At 38.5% G+C, this 22,269-nt stretch overlaps 1 protein-coding gene across 2 annotated transcripts in view; it reads left to right on the forward strand.

Annotated features, from left to right (window-relative positions):
* The first annotated feature begins 4,731 nt into the window (after positions 1-4,731).
* RBM27 (RNA binding motif protein 27) overlaps positions 4,732-22,269 on the forward strand; it is a 68,778-nt gene continuing 51,240 nt past the window's right edge. Inside the window, exons 1-3 of one of the 2 annotated variants that reach the window (XM_059062814.2) lie at positions 4,732-5,008; positions 16,063-16,181; positions 18,437-18,561. In XM_059062814.2, coding sequence (XP_058918797.1) covers positions 4,950-5,008; positions 16,063-16,181; positions 18,437-18,561 — 303 coding nt within the window. In that variant the 5' untranslated portion in view covers positions 4,732-4,949. The remainder of the gene's footprint in view (positions 5,009-16,062; positions 16,182-18,436; positions 18,562-22,269) is intronic. The other variant, XM_059062813.2, reaches the window with a different exon arrangement.

A 22,269-nucleotide genomic window follows, 5' to 3' on the forward strand; every position in this document is an offset into this window, starting at 1 on the left:
TAAGGTCATCTGAGCTGATTCTTGTTTTGGGCTATTATAAATAAAGCTGCTCTAAACATTTGTGTACAGGTTTTTGTGTGCGAACATATGCTTCCATTTCTCTGGGATAAATGCCCAGGAGTGTAATTGTTGGGTCATATGGTAGTTGCATGTTTAGTTTTTTTTTTTTTTTTTTCTTTTATTGCAGTACGCAGGCCTCTCACTGTTGTGGCCTCTCCCGTTGCGGAGCACAGGCTCTGGACTCACAGCAGCCATGGCTCACGGGCCCAGCCACTCCACGGCATGTGGGATCTTCCCGGACTGGGGCACGGACCCGTGTCCCCTGCATCGGCAGGCGGAGTCTCAACCGATGCGCCATCAGGGAAATCCTGCATGTTTAGTTTTTAGAGAAAATACCGAAGTGTTTTTCAGAGTAGCTACCATTTTACATTACACCAGTGAAGTGCGAGTGATCCAGTTTCTCTGCCTCCTTATCAGCATTCAGCACTGTCTTGTGGGTTTTTTTCCTTATGTTAGACATTCTTTTTTTTTTTTTTTTTTTTTGGCTGTGTTGGGTCTTCGTTGCTGCGCGCGGGCTTTCTCTAGTTGTAGCAAACAGGGGCTTCTCTTGTTGCGGAACGCGGGATTCAGTAGTTGTGGCATGCGGGCTCAGTAGTGGCGGTGCACAGGCTCCAGGGCACACAGGCTCAGTGTGGCTCGCGGGCTCTAGAGCACAGGCTCAGTAGTTGTGGCGCATGGGCTTAGTTGCTCCGTGGCATGTGGGATCTTCCTGGACCAGGGCTCAAACCCGTGTCCCCTGCCTTGACAGGTGGATTCTTAACCACTGTGCCACCAGGGAAGTCCTAGCTATTCTTATAGGTATTTAGTGTGAAGCAACTTAAAAAAAAAAAATCCCTTTTAATGTAGTTCTCCTAGGAAAACAAACTGTCATTTCCATAACAGAGACTATTCCAATTGACTGACAAACTATTTGGCTGTCAACTCACCTTGACTTTGCATAACTAAGATTCAAGTGACTTTTACTGAAGTGACTTTTCTCTGAGCCAGGTGGGCTGCTCCAGGTGACCCAAACTCAGAAGAGACTGATATTTTGATGCATGTGTTGTTCAATTAGCTGATTATTTACAAATGTACAGACATGAGAGGGTCTGTTTGTAAGCATGAGCTTCCTAGTTTGAAATTCCACCAAAGCTTAATTTAACTGCATGTAAAGGAAGCAAATTGTGATTGTAAGGTTCACAGAGAAAATTCAAAAATGACCCTCAACTTCTCTTATTGTACGTCTGGGACATTCTCAGCCGCAGGTTGGAGAATAAGGACCAAAAATCCCCCCATAATCCCTCCAAAAACGTGGGCAGAATACACTCTGATCATGGAAAGCCTGTCTAATCCTGTCAACACTTGTGTGAAATCACACCATTGACAGTTCTTCCTGGTGGAGGCACAGTTACCCTCAAGCCAAGAAAGTGAACGTGCTTTGAATAAGGATGTTTAGATGTGTTTTCTTCTTGTAGTGTTACTCTCTCTTTTCAATGCCCCATTTTAATAATCTCTTTTGTCTTTAATAAACTGGCATCTTTTTTTTTCCTCTTTGTGTGAAAATAAATAAACTGAGAGAAAAGTCAGTATTTGTCAAGTATCCATTTTAACATCTACCTTAATTAACTAAGGAAAGAACATTTATTTAAAATCAGTTTTACTCTGTATTATCCAAGAGCAGTGCCTAATAGATAAGAATGGGCTCAATACGTATTTGTTGAATGAAATTTGAATGAACTACATAGTTCATATGTCAGTGTTTGCAAGTGAGGTGATTAAGTGAAGGTTACAGATGTGGGCTTTGGAATCACTCATGGTCAAGGCTGGGTTTTTTGTTTTTTTGTGTGTGTGGTACGCGGGCCTCTCACTGCTGTGGCCTCTCCCGTTGCGGAGCACAGGCTCCGGACACGCAGGCTCAGCAGCCATGGCTCACAGGCCCAGTCGCTCCGCAGCATGAACCCATGTTCCCTGAATCGGCAGGCAGACTCTCAACCACTGCGCCACCAGGGAAGCCCAAGGCTGGGTTTTTTCACTCATTAGCTTCTTGACTTTCTGGGATGCAATCTTCTTGTCTATGAATATTGTTTACTATACAGGGGTACTGTGCATGAGAGGCAGAAATTCACTGAAATATTTAGCATAGTGCCAGTACAGGGTATGTACTCAACTTTGGGTTTGATGATCATTTCCAATGCATGACTATTAGACCACCAGAACCGGAGCTCCCGAAAGGCAGTGAATGGATATAACTTTTTAAACTTTTGTCTCTGCCCCAGCCCAGTGCACAGAATCTGGTACCTGGTAACCAGCACTAAGTATAGGTATGTTGAACTAGTACATATCGTGTACTCATTGCCTTCAGGGTAGCCCAGTAACTGCATGACTGAAACCAGTGCCTCATTCATTCATGGACTTCAGATGAATCAGTTCTGTGCATACAACAAATAAAGTATATGGAAAATTCTGGGCCATGGCTACTGACCAAATCGGAACCAACTATTGAGCAAATGGAGTGAGTCTGGCATGGGAGTGGGATGGCCTGTATTGTATCTCACTTCCACTTCTGGAAAAGCAACTCTTCTATACATGCAACTTTCTCAAGACCCAGTTTGGAGTTCAACATCTACATTCAAAATACTAGTTTATATCCATCTATCTATTTTATTCTATTCTATTCAGTTTATAAAAGTAGTAACATCACATTTGAAAAATAGGGGGAAAGGAATCAATTATCCAGGGTCTCCAAACCCAAATATTGCTACTGTAATCATGTCTGTTTTACTCTCTGTGTTTGGTTAAATGATGCCCTTGGTCTCTAGGAAGCTGGTATCTCAGCACCCTTACCTCTTGAAAAATTTGTTCTATAAATACATTTGAAAAGTACTTTGAAATTCTTGCAGAGGAGTGATTTACTGTGATAAAGGCAATTCCTATTCCATATCAATCATGCTATCAAGTTCTTGCCTAGCCCTAGGCCTAATCAAATCACTTTTACATTTCTCTTTTTAAAATTTCTGTCATTTTGGGGTAACACTTCATCTCTGTAGTAGAAAGAAGTAAAGGGAAAATGTGGATAAGCATAAAGCAAGAAGGAGAGGTGAGAGAGAAGAAGAGGCAACGGTCGAATGTGGGAACGCTCTGGGCTTGCTGTTGGAGGATGTGGATGTTACTTCTGCTCCATTGACAGATGTGCAATTCTGCGTAAATCACTCAGTCTCTCTGGGCTTTTTTTCTCATACGCAAAGTTGGGGAGGAGGTGTCAGTGAAGGAGTTTCACTAGATGATTTTTAAGTGCACTTCGCTTTTATCATTCTACGGTAAGGGGTCCACAAACTGCGGCCTGCAAGCCAAACCATATTGCCATCTGCTTCTGGACACCTGCGAGGTAACAATAACTTTTACACTTTTAAATAGTTGAAAAAAAAAATCAAGGGACCAATATATTGTGAAAATTCTCTAAAATTGAAATTTTCACATGAGTTTTATTGGAACACTGCCACAATCGTTTGTTTACATATTACCTGTGGCCTATTTCAGGCCAAGAGGGCAGAGTTGAGTAGTTGCCAGAGACATCATGGCCCACAAAACCAAAAATATTTGCTGTCTAGCCCTTTACAGAAAAAGTTTGCCTACACCTGCTCCATATATGTATAGCATGCCTGCTTATTTTGGGTTGACCTGTCTCTTTTATACAAGGTGTGTGCTCATCAAGTATTTTTCATAGGGTTATGATTATAATGCATTATCCCATATACTGTTCAGCTTTCTAAGAGGAGGGACTCTGTTTTGCTCACCATTGGAATCCTAGCACCTTACACAGAGCTGGTATATAGCAGGTGCTCAGTGTTTGTTGTTAAATAAACTTCTAACACCAGTGCCAAGCCAGTCATTTCAAAACTCCAAAAGGGATTTTTCATCTAGTACAGACTATTTCAGTGATTTCAATTTTTAAAAAATTATTTTTAAAAACTTTTTTTCTGACCAAAATCCTCCCTGCACTAAACTCCCACCGAATTTTAGATAGGCAATGAAGACAGAATTTTTGTAAAAATTGGAATCCTTTTTCTTCCTAAATAAAAAATATATTTAAAATACTGGTAAAATTGAAATGGCCTCAGCCTTTTACAACCGTTGCGCCACGTTTTAAAAATGACGATTATTGGAGTCCAAGGCATGGTTGCCATAGCATTTTGCATAATTTAAGCACAGCAGCAAAAGATACCGGTATGTGAGCCGAGCAAAATGAGTGTGCGAGGAAAAAAAGTAAAATTTTGCGTTCTGTGCGATATGTCGAACGTGAACGTATTGCACGTTGTGTTGCAGATTTACTACAGCTGAGTCATTTCGGGACACGAGTGTGTGCTTCCAGGAAAAAACGAGAGGAAGGATCCAGGCTGAGGGTCTCGTCGGATTCCCCCACGCACTTCCAGCAGCAGACAGCGGTATTCCGCGGCGGTCGGCGGCGTGGTCAAAAAAAAAAAAAAAAAAAAAAGGCGCCGCGGCCCCTTTAAGAGCCACAGCACCTTCTCCAAGATACCATCTTGCACCAGAAGTTCACTTAAGCTCTCTACCTACCTTGCTAAATCCCTCCTCCTTCACTGGGTACGACCGCCGGGCGGGGAGAACGAGCCTTTTCATTGGCTTTGCGCGCACGGCCCCTCTGTCTCCTATTGGTTCTCGCGCCCGCCACTCGACGCTGTCTCCCGCCCTTTTGTACCGTCGTGCTACGTTGAGTGAGGGCTCTTGGGTTAGTTCCTGTTAGGCCCCGGCCGGGGGAGTAGGTTGAAGTCGCCTAAGATGCCCGGTGGGCTGGGGCACTGAGAGCTGTGAAGAAGGCGTGAGGAGGCGGCGAGGGGCGACCCGCGGCAGGCCCGAACAGGAGCGGCGGCCGAGCCCGCCTTCCCTGCACCATGCTCATAGAGGATGTGGATGCCCTCAAGTCCTGGCTGGCCAAGTTATTGGAGCCGATGTGAGTGAGGCAGGCTGGGCCGGGGCTGGCGAACGTGGGCGTTGGGGGCCCGCGGGGGTGTGGGGGGAGGGGAAACGGCGTGGGGGAGGGCGGAACGGAGGGGCCGCGGTCTGTAGGTCCCGGCGACGTCTTCTCTGTAGTACTATCACCATTGTGAGGTTGGGGGGGAGGGAGAGCAAGGGGCGTAGAGGCGGTGTGGCTGGGGGCCGGCGGGGGGGAGGGCGGGGAGGACTGTGAGGGTTTTTTAAATGTAAATATTGGGGTGCTCAAAGGGGTAGAAGGAAGTGAGGGAGTTTAAAACATTGCTCTTTGAGAACTGAGGGAAAAAGCGGGGCTGTCGAGGGATTTTAAAATTTGAATACCGGGATTTTGAAGGGAGTATCAGGATACCAAGGGCTTTACAAATAATATTATTCCGGGACTAAAAGACCTAGAAGCAGAGTATCGAGGATCTTTTGAAAACATGAGGGGAGAAAAGGAGAGTAGGGACGTGGAGAGATGTATAGCGATTACTGAGCTCTAAAGGTTCAAGAATATTGAATTAAAAATAGGGTAGTTGAAAGGGATTTGTGGGCATCGAAGTGTTTTAGGAATTATTGGGAACCTGATAAGCCTATTGAGGGACGTTATTATTGAGGAGTTGATAGTGCTAGAAGAGCTGATGATTTTTAAATACAAGTAGGGGTTGGGAAAATTGAGATTTTTGTAAGCTTGATTGGGGGTTGAAGGGACTACCCTGGTATCTAATATTATTGGAGGACGGGCTGGGAGGGGTATACCGGCAGCTTCTAGGGATTTTTGGATACAGGTATTGGAGTGATAAAAGGCGGGGGTAGTAGGAAGAATGAATTTTGTAAGTCCTGAGAGGGCAACTGAAGACATTGGGGTGTAGGATTATCGGTGCGGGGCTTGTTTTTTAAAAAATACTTTGGGTAGTGTTGTGGAAATATTGCTGGGACCCTTGAAAGGAATAGCGGCGGTATCAACTTTTGGTTGGTTTTGTAATCATTTTCAAGGTGCAAGGTTGTGAAGTTCTTATTTGGGACACTGGGGCACAGGTGGTCTCTGAAACGCATCTCCATGAGCAAAGAGGAAAAGCTGGAGGGAGGGTTGGAGAGAGGTGCTATCTCACCCTCTCGGGAAGGAGGGCATGGGAAGGGATCATTTGCTGCCTGCTTGTCATTGCTCCTTCTTACTTATCCTCCTAGTGGAGGGGAGGGCTTTCTGGCTGAAAGAAAAGGGGTAGATGAAGAGAAGGGCAGGCTTTGATTCATTAGATCAGATCACTTTAGTGGAAAAATGGAGTTTTTGCAGAGGCAGAAAGAAGGGGTAGTTGGGGAGGTGTGGAGGTATGGTAAAGTTGGGGCTGTTGGGAGACAGTTACTTCCCTGTTTGTCTATTTCCTTGTCCTCCTGAGAAACTCTGTTAACTAACTTTTGTTGTTTGCCGTTTTGGTTTCTTGGGTTGGGATGGTAACACCTAGGAAGACTTATCTGTAGTCCAGTGTGTCAGCCTTGTGAAGGAAGTAGGATGGGAAAGGGAGACAGCATTAGGAGCATTGTGATGTCTGAAATGATATTTATTTGCTTTCTGAGGACGAGGAGCGTGTGAGTAGAGCACAGGTATGAATAAATGTACACTAAGGGCCTCTGAGTTTTACATTAGTGATGGTCTGATTAAAGTGAAAGGGACTTCTGGACACTGTTGAAAGTTTTATAGAAGAATATGGGCCTGTTGAGTGTTCATCATACTTTCCCTACACACAGTAACAAGGTTGGAGCACAAAGATGGAAATGAAGGTGGGAAATCATGAAGTAGATTTAGTGAAATTGACCATATATGGAAGAGACTAGAAATAGAAGAAGGTCTATTAGAATATTCTTTACCTTTGTGTTTTTAGTTTTTTGGTAGAGAGCCTTTTGAAAGTATTAAATGTGTACTTTATGTTTTGGATAGAAGGTGACAAGTTTTAACATTATACTTAATTGCTATTTTTTTTTTTTTAAAGTTCCCTGAAATGTTTTGGTCTGGGTAATGTTTTTTGGTTACTTTCTTAATGTCAGAATTTAGTTTGGGTGGGAGCTTAAACCTCCTAAGAGTGTTTTCACTAGGGTTTTTTTTGACTATTTACACTGATTTTTTTCATAGATATTCTGTAATTTTCATGGGTAAAAATTATCTTTCGAAATGATTATTTCTGTTTAGTTTCCCCATTTGTTTTGAGTTATATGTTCAACTTAAAGCTCACATCATGCATCTTTTAAGAAAAATTTTGTTACTTTTTTAGGGTTAAAAAAGATCTAAAGTCACTGCTTAGACTTTAATAATACAAATGATTTTCCTAGAACTACAAAATTAAAGTACTTATTTTTAATTCATATAAGTAATAATTTTGGATGAAGTTGTTAATAAGAAATAGTAAATGCAAATGCCGAGGTCACGTATATTTTCATTCTTAGTATGTTGTCATGGGAGATTATTTTTTGTTTAGACATCCTAAAATGTAATAAATGATATGCTGAAGTGGGTTGTATTTGTAAATTTACTTTTTGCATATTCCAGATTCAAGAAAATTTTCATAGGAGATTGGCATGTTGCTACAACATAGCATTTCAGAGCAGTTGTTAGGCTTTCATATAATGTAGTTGCAGTGGATATGTTGGAATCATACTGTAGCTGTGTACATCATTTCCTATTGCACTTTCTTATTTAGCTTAATTTGAAGTTAACTCAATTTAGGGAGTTCCCTGGTGGTCCAGTGGTTAGGATTCTGAGCTTTCACTGCCATGGGGCCCGGCTTCAATCCCTGGTCTGGGAACTAAGATCCTGCAAGCCACATGGGTGGCCAAAAAAGAAAAAAAAAGTTAACTAAATTTATAAAAGTATTTTATTTTTAGGATGGTCCACCTCCTCATAGTGAAACGAAGGCACGTAACAGGATATTACTAAGCCAGTCCAGTTTGTATGTGATTATTCCCTGTAGACAAATAAGAAATCTCATGCTGTTAGAGCTTATCTGTTTCCTTCCACTCCTTTTGTAGGTGTGGGACATATCTATTACTTTACTAGAGGAAAATCAGAAGGAGAGAGGCTAGAAGAAATGACTCCTTAACTGGCTGTGAGAAACCCAGTACCATTTTTGTTGGCAGTGCAGTAAAGGGGAGAGAAACCATCTTAGTCAAGGAGTTTGTCTCTTCCTACCACTGCATGAACAGACTGAACTCACAGATCTTCTTTGGGGTCCTCATCTTTCTTCACTTTCAAAACCTCCTAGGTATCCTAGTTATAGAGACTGTAGGGATTATGCTTAAGTAGGACATGTTGGGTTTCTTTTTATTAGAAATAACTGCTCATTTTAAGTATTTGGACTCCTTAAAGGTAGGGGTCTAAGTAAACCCCGGGGATAAATCAATCACTAGAGAAATTTCTACAAGTTTTAGAAAATGTTCAGGCAAGCATTTTTCAACAACAAGCATGCATTTCTACCAAAAATGCTGTCTTTAATGAGGAATGTTTTAAGTTATTTATATTATATATATTAAATACATACAAATACATCTAATTTACTGCTGCTTGTTAGGCTTATTGTAAAAATTTGTCTTGTGATGGTCATTTTGTAACATATAGAAATATTGAATCACTATGTTGTACACCAGGAACTAACATAAGTGTTGTAGGTCAATTTTACTTCAAAAACAAACAGACAAACTCATACAAAAAGAGATCAAATTTGTGGTTACCAGAGGTGGGGGGTGGCGGGAGGGGAATTGAAGATAGTCAAAAGGCACGAACTTCCAGGTATAAGATGTATAAGTACTAGGGAAGTGAAACATGACTAATATAGTTAATACTGCTGTGTTACATATGAAAGTTGAGAGTAAATCCTGATTTCTCATCACAAGGAAAAAATGTGTATTTTTTCTTTTCTTTTGTGTCTATATGAGATGATGGATGTTCGCTAAATTTATTGTTTTATTTACATACATTTCATGTATGTAAATCAAATCATTAATGCTGTACACTTCAGATGTATATAGTTCTGTATGTCAATTATATCTCAATAAAACTGGAAGAAAAAAAAACTATGAATAACAAAAATTTGTCCTGATAATGTGTTTTAAAAAGAGTGATGGGGTTTGTAATACTTTTTGGACAGTCGTATCCATCTATTTATCTATCATCTATCTACTTTAGTAGAGCATCATTATGTGACTTAAGGCATTTAGCTTCTAGTTCTATATGTGATTCACTGTTTGATTTTTGGAGAGATTGTCTAACCTTCCTGTATTAAACAGAGTTAATTACTTTAGCCTTTTACCTACCTCACAAATAGGATAAGAGTATTATGATGCAGACTATAAAAAGTGATTTGTGTACCTCAGAATCATTAAATATAAGTGACATTTTATGGTTTTTGAAATGTGAAAATATGTTGAACTCTTTTTGCAAAAATATTTTACTTACTAATGTTAAGCGCTGCTGCCTTTTACAAAGTAATCAGTCCAGTGCATGACAGGGTTAGATTCTCCTTACAGGCCCTATAGGTAGGGACAAGAGTTGCTAGTGAAAGGACTTGGTGTGCAGTTTCTGTGAGTTCAGGTCTTTGTAAAAAAAAAAAAAAGCACCAAGAGATTGACTGTTTCATTTCTGAGTATGATGGAGAAGGCAGCAATAAGGTTCACTGAGGTCATTATGACTCGGTGGTCAGCGGGTATATACTGGGTTGAACTCTAAAGTTTACATGCTGCTTATAGGTTTGCAGTCCTTATCAAGTTAACTGTGACTAGTAATCTCTGCAGTTGCTCAAATGGGAAGAAAAATCACCATGTAGCAGCTGTTAGATCACATCTCCCTGATAAATAAACTACAAGGGTAAAATGAGTATTTTGTAAATATGTTCTTAAGATCAAAAAGTAGTGGTAATTTTCTGAAATGTATATAGTGGCTTTATAGAATTGGTGTGCCTCTAAAGTTCTGTGGGCCTTGTTTAAGGAGACCATTCAGTATTTCATAGAAAGAGACTTATTTTGACCGGAAGACTTCTTGGCAAGTTATAGTATACTAAGTTAAGAAGGTATTTGTTCTTATGCCCTTTGGTCCGCCTCCTAAATGTTTCTGACTTCATTCTCCCTGGCCCAATTGTTGTAGGCTACAAGCCATATATTGCTTTTATAGCCTTATGTTTCCTACCACTGTCTTGTCTCATCCTCTCACAGTGTTGTTACTTCATTATTAATCTTTTTTTAAACCATTTGATATTTTGTACTATAATTATTTGTTTTCATTTCCATCTCTTAGCCTTGTGACTGCAGGGCAAGGTCTGTCTTGCTCAAAGTAATTCCATTACCCAGCAAGATGCTTGGCATTTTGTTAAGACTCAGTAAATGTTTAAATGAATCAATGTCCTCATATGTATATTTAGGTTGGTCACAATTAGAAAAGTAAGATTTTGTTTTAGTATGATTTTCTGGGTGTGCTTAGCTGGGGGCTACTGCACTAGGAGTCATAGTCCAAGTATCACAATGAGATACAACTGAGAGTCATATATTTTCCCCTCCAGATAAATCTAGGGATATTTTCTTCTATATCATATTCATTTATGAAAGCCCCTAATTAATGAAGGGGAGTATGAAAGCTTTCTTTTGAAAAGAAGTAGAAGTACCAATCTTTGTGTTTCATAATACGAGTTAACAGGTTCTTAGAAATTAATAGTTATTTATTCACTTATAGTCTGATAAAATCAACTCAGATTTTACTTATTTTTCCAGTACTTTCTTATCAAAGGAATATTCTGAACATAGATCTCAGTGTCAGACTTCCTGTTTTTTTACTTTTTTATAAGTAGAAATAAAAGCATTGCGTTACAGAAAATGTCGAAGGGACAGAAGAGAATAAAATTATTTGTATATATTTATTTCTAGTTTCTCTTCTGTGTTTGAACTTTCATATAGCTGTAATTAGACTCAAATGTAAAATTAAAAAAAAATTTTTTTTATCTTTGGCTGCATCGGGTCTTTGCTGTGGTACGTGGGCTCTTCGTTGTGGTGCGCGGGCTCCAGGGCACATGGGCTCTCTAGTTGAGGTGCACGAGCCCAGTAGTTGTGGTGCGCAGGCTTAGTTGTCCTGCGGCATGTGGGATCTTAGTTCCCTGACCAGGGATTGGACTCGCATCCCCTGCATTGGGAGGCGGATTCTTTACCACTGGACCACCAGGGAAGTCCCTCAAATGTAAAATTTTTTATCTTGATTTCTCCAGTTGACGTTAGCATTTTAATATTTGTGTATTGTTTCTGTAACCATCACTTTGGATGCCTAATGTTTCAGAAACATTCAACAATAAGAGTGGTTACTTTGACTTTACTTTTTCTGTTAAAAATAATGCTGTTTTTATATAATACATGTATATGTATTTAGTGTCTCTTAGGTACCCATAATATTTTCTACGTTTGGCTTTATTTCCTGAGGTTTGTTTCTCATAGGTACAACTACTAGTCAAAGAGTATGGACATTTTAAAAATAATTAATTAATTAATTAATTAATTAATTTTCGGCTGCGTTTGGTCTTTGTTGCTGCGCGCGGGCTTTCTCTGGTTGCGGCAAGCGGGCGCTTGTTGCAGAGCACAGGCTCTAGGCACGCAGGCTTCAGTAGTTGTGGCACGCGGGCTTAGTTGCTCCGCAGCATGTGGCATCTTCCCAGACCAGAGCTTGAACCCGTGTGCCCTGCATTGGCAGGCGGATTCTTAACCACTGCACCACCAGAGAAGTCCTGAGTATGAACAGTTTTAATGGCTGTTGATACACATTAGGATCAGGAGGTTTTTCTCCTGTGGCCCAGTAGCGTAGTCATTAGTTGTCTCACCTCTGAAACAAAAATCACACAGAGGTAGAACTTAAAACAGCCCACATTCAGAAACATGTAGATTTTTCTGTAAATGGTTGACGTTTAGGTAGCCTTGGCTTTTTCCTAAAGTAGTTAGTGGTGTTTCTTGGCTTGGGGCTTAAGGTAAGGAGGACCTTTACTCTTTGTTTTTGGAATTGGGTATATGTCTAAATCTGTAAAGCTGAGGTGCTAGCTCAGTAGATGTGTCAGTACCTGCAATGGAGATTTCATTTAGAAGGAAAAGGACAAATTTGAGGTTTTTACAGATAAGACATTTTTAGGACAATATTTCTGTTCACTTCCCCTAATAAAAATTAATTCTAGTCAATTTTTATTTTTTAAATTAAAAGATAGATAATTGAAACGTTCTTAGGACATTATTATGCAAGATGTGAATTTTAAGGAATCCTCATTTGTAACTTCCATTAAACTTTAGTAAATTTCTTTTGTTGGTTCTTTATTTTAACTGAAAAGTGATTATTGGTTGAGACTTAGAATACATTAATTTGTTGTGCAGATAAACATTAGAAAAATGTATATGCTGTGATAGATTTTACTTGCATGGAATTGCAGCTGAGTTTTAGTTCCACAGGTAGCTGTCTGCCTGCTCTTGAATGGATCACATGATTTGTCTTTACATATTTACAGATTTAGGTATCTATAAAATGAATAATGATTGATTATGCTGTTAAGGTCTTTTAAAGACTATAGTAGAATAGTAATTTTAGGTGGATATTATTACCTTTTCTAATCTCTTTGTTATAATGGAAGCCCCTTTTTGTCTAGAAACTTGTGTATTTAACATAGCCATGGCTCCAGAATTTTAAAATCTGTTTCTTTCCAAAATGTACTTGTCCCTGTAGTTAAACAGAAATGGATTTCCATAAGCTTTGGTTACAAATGAAGAGCTAAAAGGTTTTAAATACTCTTCTTGGGTACTGCTTTTTGTGTAAGAGAAGTAGGAAGTGGCCCTGCATTTGATCCTATCAAGGATCTTAATCATGCTCAGATTTTTGTGACACACTTCTGGAAGTCTTGTTGGGCTACTATTAGTATTGGTACCATAGCTGCTACTGTACTGTAATTGTCAGTTTTTTAAGATTATATGGTATGTGGTGATGAAAGAATAAATAAGAGCAATCATAAAGGTACAGAAAATTACAGCAAAAAACTTCCTAATGTATTTAAGTTTCAACATGACTCAGTATTTCAGATTGGCAATTTCCTTCACGGTGCATTTATGGATACATATTAGGAGCTGTTAAATTTAAATGGTCCCATTCCTTTGTCTGTAAACATGCTTTTGTATTTGGTACAGAATTCTAACTATCAGTTATTAACAGTCAGTTGTTCACTCACATTAAACAAATATTTAGAATCTGTGATCACTCTTTTTTCTTGGTGTCTAGTCTTTTTTTGTGTGTGTGGTACATAGGCCTCTCACTGTTGTGGCCTCTCCAGTTGCGGAGCACAGGCTCCGGACGCGCAGGCTCAGCGGCCATGGCTCACGGGCCTAGCCGCTCCGCGGCATGTGGGATCTTCCTGGACCAGGGTACGAACCTGTGTACCCTGAATCGACAGGCGGATTCTCAACCACTGCGCCACCAGGGAAGCCCGCTGTCTACTCTTTTTCTACTCTTTTACCTTCTTGTAACTGTTCATCTTGAGGGTTTTTTTTTGGGGGGGGGGGGCTTTTCGCAGGCCTTCTCTAGTTGTGGTGCACGGGCTTCCCATTGTGGTGGCTTCTCTTGGTGCAGAGCACGGGCTCTAGGGCACGCGGGCTCTAGAGCGCAGGCTCAGTAGTTGTGGTGCTCGGGCTCATTTGCTCCGCAGCATGTGGGATCCTCCTGGACCAGGGCTTGAACCCGTGTCTACTTCACTGACAGGTGGACTCTTAATGACTGCGCCACCAGGGAAGTCCCCCATCTTGAGTTTTAACACTGTCACATCAAGAAGTATTTCATCAGAAGCAACCTAACTCTGCATTTGTTTTTCAGAGTCTGAATACTAAATATATGTATAAGGGATCTGGGTTTGTTTAACTCACCTCATTTATCCAGTAATCTGAGTTTTGCCTGTTTCTCACTAGATACTTCATATCCTTACCCAGTGTTATACCTGTTAGGTCGTGAGGCTCCTTGAAAGTCCCTATAACATCGGAGAAAATAACATTGCTTCTTTTCTTCCATTCTTACTTATTTTAAAAAATCCTTTCTCTCTGTGTTTAGAATGTCTTCCTTATCCAGGATCTGAACTTTCTAAGTAAAGGTAGAGATGTAATTTCTTTTTCCTCTCCTCCATTTGAATGTTGATTAGAACTATACTGATCAAACGTCTTACTGTTCTCAGGAGTGAAATGAAGTCTATCTACACATCTCTATTTTAAGGTGTTTATGGAAGTGCCAAGGTGGGCATGGCATGGGTAACATTTTTTGAAGGTGGAAATGCTATATAACCATTTTAGAATTTTAGCAGTTGGATTTACTAAGGTAATCTGTTCATAATTCTCCAAAATGTAATAATTTTTACTTAAAAATTCTAGCTTTCTTTTAATTAATATGTAGCTCATCATCTGTATACTTATACTCCTAGTGCACTTTGACCTTTGCCCATCATTTTTTTAAACAGTTTTGAGTTTTGTAAAATTGACAAAATTGCAATTTGCTCTCTTAGAATTTGGTGCATAAATGAGCATGGATATTTAAAGAACCAGCCTTGCCTGAAACAGTGTTAATATTGACAATGAAAAAAGTTTGCTATTTTATTGGAATTATTAATTTTAAAAGTATACATTAGGGCTTCCCTGGTGGCGCAGTGGTTAAGATTCCACCTGCCGATGCAGGGGACATGGGTTCGTGCCCTGGTCCGGGAAGATCCCACATGCCGCAGAGCGGCTCGGCCCGTGAGCCATGACCGCTGGACCTGCGTGTCCGGAGCCTGTGCTCTGCAGTGGGAGAGGCCACAGCAGTGAGAGGCCCATGTACCACAAAAAAAAAAAAAAAAGTATACATTACACTAGAAAGGAAGTAAGGGTTCTGGTGCTTGTTTTTTATTTACTAATCTCATAAAATTATTGGAAATGTGATTGACACCTTGAACTGAAACTTTTTAACTTTCTGATTGATGGTAGAGGCCCAAGGATTATAGAAGATTAGTTAGATTTGAATAGTGTATTATAGGGATATGATCACTTTGCTTGCATAGTGATTTTATTTACTGTCATTCTGAATTTTTTCTTTTTACCTTCACAACAGTGCTGTGAAGCCACTGTTATGTTACTTAATATGTTATTTAATGTACATTTATGGGGAAAATAGAATATAAATATATGTGTGTGTATAAATATTTTTTATAACATCGAAACTTTCTATTTCATGTAATATATATAAAATGTTAAGTCTGGCAGATTGCCACTCAAGGATCATGCCGCTCTGGCATAGGAGATAATTTTGAATGTCAAAGTCAGGTTACTACTGACTAGGAAAAAAAAAAAAGTGACATAGACAAAGGTTATCTCTGCTGCCCTTTCACCACTTCTCTTGACCTTTCTGTTCTCCCAGATCTTTTCTTTCTTGCTTATAGCTGCTGAAGTGTTTGCCAATAAAATTTAAGGTGACATCCTTCTTGTGTTCTCACTTTTTATCTTAAAAAGATCCTTAAGATACTCACTGAGAAGATTAGTAGTGGAAATTGATTGCCATTTTTAGATGTTGGTGCTTGGGTTTATAGGGAATGGGGAAAGTTGTCGCATCACACTTTCCCTGCTTCTCCCTCATTGATCATGTGGAACAAATAGTTCCTGAGGCTACTGATAGTGCTTCTACAGGCTGGAGTCAAGCTGCAACTTAAGGGTCCATTGCCACTTTTTCCCTGTTACCACTGAGAGCAAATAAATGTAGATTTGGTCCAAAATTCTGAGTATGATTAGAACATTGAAAATAGGAGACATTATTTTATAAGAATAAGCAGAAAAAAAAAAGAATAAGCAGAAAAAGAAGAACTTACTTGTACTATATATATGCTCTTTTGTTAAAATAGTCGCCTTTGTTTGCAGTCACTTTTTAAAATAAAGTTTTTGACTTAAAGCTTTCTAAAATAGGGGTGACTTCATTAATGACATCAGTGTTTGAAAAAAAAATGTTTAAAAATTTTTGTTTTCTCTTTGTTTAACTAGATGTGATGCTGACCCATCAGCCTTAGCCAACTATGTTGTAGCACTGGTCAAGAAGGACAAACCTGAGAAAGAATTGAAAGCCTTTTGTGCCGATCAACTTGACGTATTTTTACAAAAAGGTAATTATTATAGGCCTTCAACCAAGTATTTAAGTAAAGATTTTAAATTTAAAACTTCCTGATAAAATCTTGAAGATAAAGCTTGAAAGGAAGGAAATTGGTCAGGGTCCTTTAAATACTTGAATATACCTATTCATGCTTAATTATTTATTGTGTATTTTGGCAAAACTTTTTTTCCCTTTCTTTCTCTGCTTCTCTCCTATATTGAGGCAGTGGTAACTCAAGTGCTTTTTAGGTGAATGAATCCCTTGCAGCTTGTGGTAGAGCCTGGTTGATGGTTGAGCGGTAGCAATTTAAGGATAATGAAGTTGCTTATTCTTACTGTTTATTAGGACAATGAAGGTATCTGTTTTTCTTCTTCTTGGCTGGGGCTTCTTGATATCCAAGAAGAAATGGGCATGATCCTCTTCTCTTTGTGTCTTTAACTTCATCATCTTATCAAAGTCTTGTCCGTAGTCTGCGGAGCTTACTAGGGGCCTCTCTGCTGCTTCTCTGACCTCATCTCCTACCATTCCCCCTCACTTTTTCTATTCTAGCCACATTGACCACCTTGCTGTTTTTTCAGCATGGCAGACATGTTCCCAGCTCAGGGCTTTTGAACACTGTTTACCCTTGCTTGAAACATGGTTTCTTATGGGTTCTGGTCTCTTCTCAAATGTCATCTCGAGTGGTTTCCCCTGAGCATCCTGTATACAATATAGTATACCCCATGCCCCTAATCATTCTCTCCTCTTCCCAGCCTTGCTCTATTTATTTATTTTTTCATGGCACTTGTTACTCCCTGTCATGTTATATGTTTACTTGCCTGTTTATCTGTGTGTATCTCTTTCCCCACCTCCCCTTTGTCTTTCCATTTGTTGAGATTGCTGACTCAGAACCTACAGTCTTGGCATGTAGAAGATACTCAGTAAATATTGTTGAATGGACAAATAGGAATGTGGATAATTCATACTTACTAGTTGATCTAGCTGTTGGTAATGAGACGATACCCTTTAACTCAAACATTTACTGAGAAAGAAAAGATAGTAAATATGGCTTCTAAATCTGAAACACAGGATTACATATTTTTTTGGGCATTTTTAAGGCTTTTTATACATAATAAATCTAATACAGGATTCTTCCAGTACTGATGAGTATTTTCTTTTCTAAATGTATTAATTTATATTACTTAGTTTTAATTAAAGATAGTCATGATATATGTCTTTTAAATTACAAAAATAGTACATGTTTTAAAAAATGCTTTAGACATACAGAAGCATATGAAGAAGGTCTTCTGATCATGAAGGTTTTTGAATGGTCTGATTAGTTTGTCTTAAAGTTATGTGTAACAAGAGCTCACAATTTTATAGTCATGGAAAATGCTTACTGCACAAATTAATAGCATAAAAAAGTTTATGAAAAGATGCTTTTCTGAAGAAAAATTAATTTGACATTTTAGAAATAGCTATGTAAAATGTGTAATAGTTGCAGTGTAAGCAGAGTCTGTGTTGTACTTCTGATATGCTTTTTAGCTGTTCCTGAGGGGTAAGACCAATGAAAGTGATTTAACTTTGGTTTGAATAACATAATATAAATATTTTGACATTTAATTTGTAATAAATTCATCTGTTTCTCCCCATTCAGTTAGTCTGAAGAGTTACAAAATAGAGCATCCCTTAAGTAAAACACAAAATGCTATTTTCATATCACTTCTCATGTCAAAGTTAATTTTCAACTGAGTTAAAAATATTTTTAATTAAATTTTTGAGTAGGCAGTACATTTAATCTAACAATATAATGGTATGCCATGAAAAGTCTCTCTCACCTCATCTGCTCCCTTCCCACCTCCATTGCACAACTTTGTCATTTTTATGTCCTTTCAGGGTTTTTTTTAATGCAAATATAAATAGATAAAATATTTAATCTCATATCTTTGAGAGTTGATATTATCAGTACACATTCTTTTTATAGCCACTCTATGTTCTGTTCAGTTGTCATATAATTTATTAAATAGTCTTTTATTCATGGACATTTGGGTTGTATCCAATCTTTTACGTACTCAAACAAGCAATCTTGCATATAAATCATTCTGTACATGTGCAGGTATGTTCAAAGGGTTTTAAAACCCAGAAGAGGGGTTCTCCCCCATAAGGGTTAGGCTCATTTTTAGTTCCACCAGCAGTGTATGAGAGATGTCCCACTTTCCTCAGCTTTGCCAATAGTGTTGTCAAACTTTTGGTGTTTGTGTAACACTTACATATTATTTCTTCTCCTAGAGACTTCAGGTTTTGTGGATAAACTATTTGAAAGTCTCTATACTAAGAACTACCTTCCACCTTTGGAACCAGTTAAGCCTGAGCCAAAACCACCAGTCCAAGAAAAAGAAGAAGTTAAGGAAGAGGTAATGCAGAGTTTTCTTTTGCTTGTGGGCGCTTCATAGATCTTATTATCAGTATCATTCTTAGCTGGTAGTTGGCCTCTTTAGAACTCTCTTGATGGAAGTTTCTGGGTTTTGGGCATGGTGCAGATTCTTTATCAGGGCTTCTTAGTTCCTTGGACTTGAGGAGTTGGAAGAATTTCAGATAGCTTGTTTAGTGTTACAAAAAATATTTTAGTAATATTGAGGAGTTCAGGGAAATCTTTTCCAGTGACTTTTAGAAAAAGAAAACTTGGTTAAAAATAGGCTTGACTACCTCAATGAGAAGCACCGCAACGAAGAGTAGCCCCTGCTCACTGCAAGTAGAGAAAGGCTGCGCAGCAACAAAGACCCAACGCAGCCAAAAAAAATAATAAAATTTAAAAAAAAAATAGGCTTGACTGAGAGTAAAGTATTAATGAAACCTCAAGAGAAATCATTACATCATTTTCATGTGAAGAGAAACCATTTCTTGTTTTTTAACCATATAGTTTTTTTTAGTTAATGGAATTATAAACCTCACTTTCAACATAGGAAAGAAAAGGAAAATAAATGTTTTTACAGTGTTGAAGTATAAAAACATGATTTAGATGGTAGTCTAATTGTTTGAACCAAGGAGGAAATTTTACAGAGTTCATTTGTAATTCTTTTTATATATAGATATCATAGTATTTAGTATTACATGACGAGAATATGGGCTCCAAAATTAGGCTGTATGAATTAAAATAGTGGCTTTAAAATAAGTTATTCTTTGTTTCATTTTCATATCAGCAAAATGATGATCATAGTAGTACTTACTTCATTGAGGATTAAATGAGATTTATACACCACCCCCCACCCTGCACCCTAGTCCAGTGCCTGGCACATTAATGTTGGTTATTATATAGAAGTATTTCCCAACTTTTGTTTTTATTATAATTATTTAATAAACTTTTTATTTGGGAATAATTTTAAACTTACAGAAAAATTACAAGAATAGTACCCAGAACACCTGTTTGTCATCTACCTGGATTCATCTATTGAAGATTTGCCCTGTTTGCTCTCTTTTTATATCCTTACCCAGAACTATTTTTTTCTGAATCATTTGGGAGTAAGTCAGATACATCATGACCCTTGATCCTCAAATACTCTGTGTATTTCATAAGAATAAGGATATTCTCTTAGATAGCTTTAGTACCGTTATCAGTTTCAGTAACTTTAAAGTCAATAAAACACTTTTTAAAAAATATTTATTTATTTATTTGGCTGCACTGGGTCTTAGTTGTGGCATGCAGGATCTTCATTGTGGCTTGCAGGATATTTTGGTTGCGGCATGCGAACTCTTAGTTGTGGCATCCAGGATCTAGTTCCCTGACCAGGGATTGAACCCAGGCCCCCTGCATTGGGAGCATGGAGCCTTAGCCACTGGACCACCAGGGAAGTCCCTTAACATTGATAAAACACTTTAATCTACTGTCTGTTTTCCAGTTTTGTCAGTCGACCCAACAGTATCCCTTTTTTATAACATGTTTTTTTTTTTCTCTCCAGTACAGGATTCATTCTGAAGATCACATGTTGCATTTAGTTGTCATTTCTGATACATTTTTATCCTCATTTTTTTTTTTTTTATGGCTACACTATGCAACATGCGGGATCTTAGTTTCCCTGACCAGGGATCAGACCCGTGCCCTCTGCAGTGGAAGTGCAGAGGCTTATCCACTGGACCACCAGGGAAGTCTCTTTGATACAGTTTTAAATGCTAGCTTGATTGAACTGATCCAACATTAAAAGAAAACAAAATGTAGCTATACTTAAAGATCACTTGAGATTACTGTCACTTTTTGTTTTTGGCTCATGCTCTCTAGTTGTCTCATAAAGTCTTTTTAAAATAGAAGGGGCATGCAGCTAGAGATTATCACACTAAGTGAAGTAAGTCAGAAAGAGAGACAAGTACCATATGATATCACTTATATGTGGAATCTAAAATATGGCACAAATGAACCTATCTATGAAATAGCAGCAGCATCATGGACATGAGAACAGACTGGTGGTTGCAAAGGGGGAAGGGGCTGGGGGGGGTGGATTGGGAGTTTGGGGTTAGCAGATGTACGCTTTTATATATAGAATGGATAAACAACAAGGCCCTACCATATAGCACAGGGAATTATACTCAATATCCTATTATAAACCATAATGGAAAAGAATATTAAAAAAAAGAGAATATATATATATATGTAGATGTATAACTGAGTCATTTTGCTATACAGCAGTAATTAACACAACATTATAAATCAGCTATATATCAATTAAAAAAAAAAAAAAGAAGGGGCTCCCAGTATGTTTATTCAAGTAATGGAAATAGGAAGAAACTTTACTTCCATACTTGATAGTGTGTAATTTTTGGTTTAAGGTATAGATTAGGGAATTCCTGGCTCTCCAGTGGTTAGGACTCCACACTTTCACTGCCGAGGGTGCGGGTTCAATTCATGGTCAGGGAACTTAAAGGTATACATAAAATCTTTTTATAATAAGTTAAAATTTTTGCAGCACATGTCCTTTTTTACAGTCATTGAAGGTCAGTGGATTGGAAGTGTCTGTTTGAAAGACAGCTCATTTGAATATGAGGAAAATTGCATTATTTTGAGTTTTGAAAGAACAGTTTAAAAAAACCAAATTGGGGCTTCCCTGGTGGTGCAGTGGTTGAGAGTCCACCTGCCGATGCAGGGGACACGGGTTCGTGCCCCGGTCCGGGAGGATCCTACGTGCCACGGAGCGGCTGGACCTGTGAGCCATGGCCGCTGAGCCTGTGCTCCACAACAGGAGAGGCCACAAGAGTGAGAGGCCCGTGTACCGCCAAAAAAAAAAAAAATTGTTGCACTATTTCATTTTGTATCTTTGTAGTAAATTCTAATTTTGAAAATTATGAAAAATGGGTTTCAGCTTCTGTATATGTATAACTACCCCCAAATGATGCTGTCTGGCGTTTTCCCCATTTTCTAAGCTTTTATACGTAACTTAATTGTCATTACTAACAAATAATAGCTTGTAGAATAGTGTGTAAATATAATAGTTTATAATAATTGTTAGATAACATTGAAGGAAGGGGATTTGAGGTAGCGCACTGCCTTTGGCTAATTATCTCTTTTTCTGGTCTGTGCTCAGTTGATGCAGTTGCTCTGAGCACGGGGGCAAATCTGGGGACTAGCTGTTTTAACTTTCTTCCTTGGTCCCCAGCTACATGGTACCATCAGTTTTACAATAAAACTATTGGTCACACAGGGAACTAGGTGAGAGAATTTGGATCATTGGCACAACTCATCCTGGGGCTGGAAAAACACTTGGTATATATTTGCCATGATTTATGAAGCACAGTGTCTTCTATCTGCATTTGGAAAATTACTTCTGAATTTGCTGTGGTTATAATTAGCTGTCATCAAACCCTTTACCCTGTCTGTCTGAGTTCATGAACATGCGAAAGAATAATCATGAAAATAGTGGATCTTTGATATTATAATTCCTTATTCACACTATATCACAATCATCTGCACACTATATCACAATCACCTGAAACGTTAGAAGGCAGTTTTCTTAGACCCAATGCACAGATTTATGACTGGAAATATGAGAGCCTCTGGCACAGTTTTTCCCGTTTGGTTTTTCTGAAAGTACCTTTATTTCACTTAATTACAAAAAAAACAACCCTGTTTTAGAGAC

Source organism: Kogia breviceps, chromosome 4, assembly GCF_026419965.1.
Source record: "Kogia breviceps isolate mKogBre1 chromosome 4, mKogBre1 haplotype 1, whole genome shotgun sequence".
In the NCBI taxonomy this organism is placed as follows: domain Eukaryota; kingdom Metazoa; phylum Chordata; class Mammalia; order Artiodactyla; family Physeteridae; genus Kogia; species Kogia breviceps.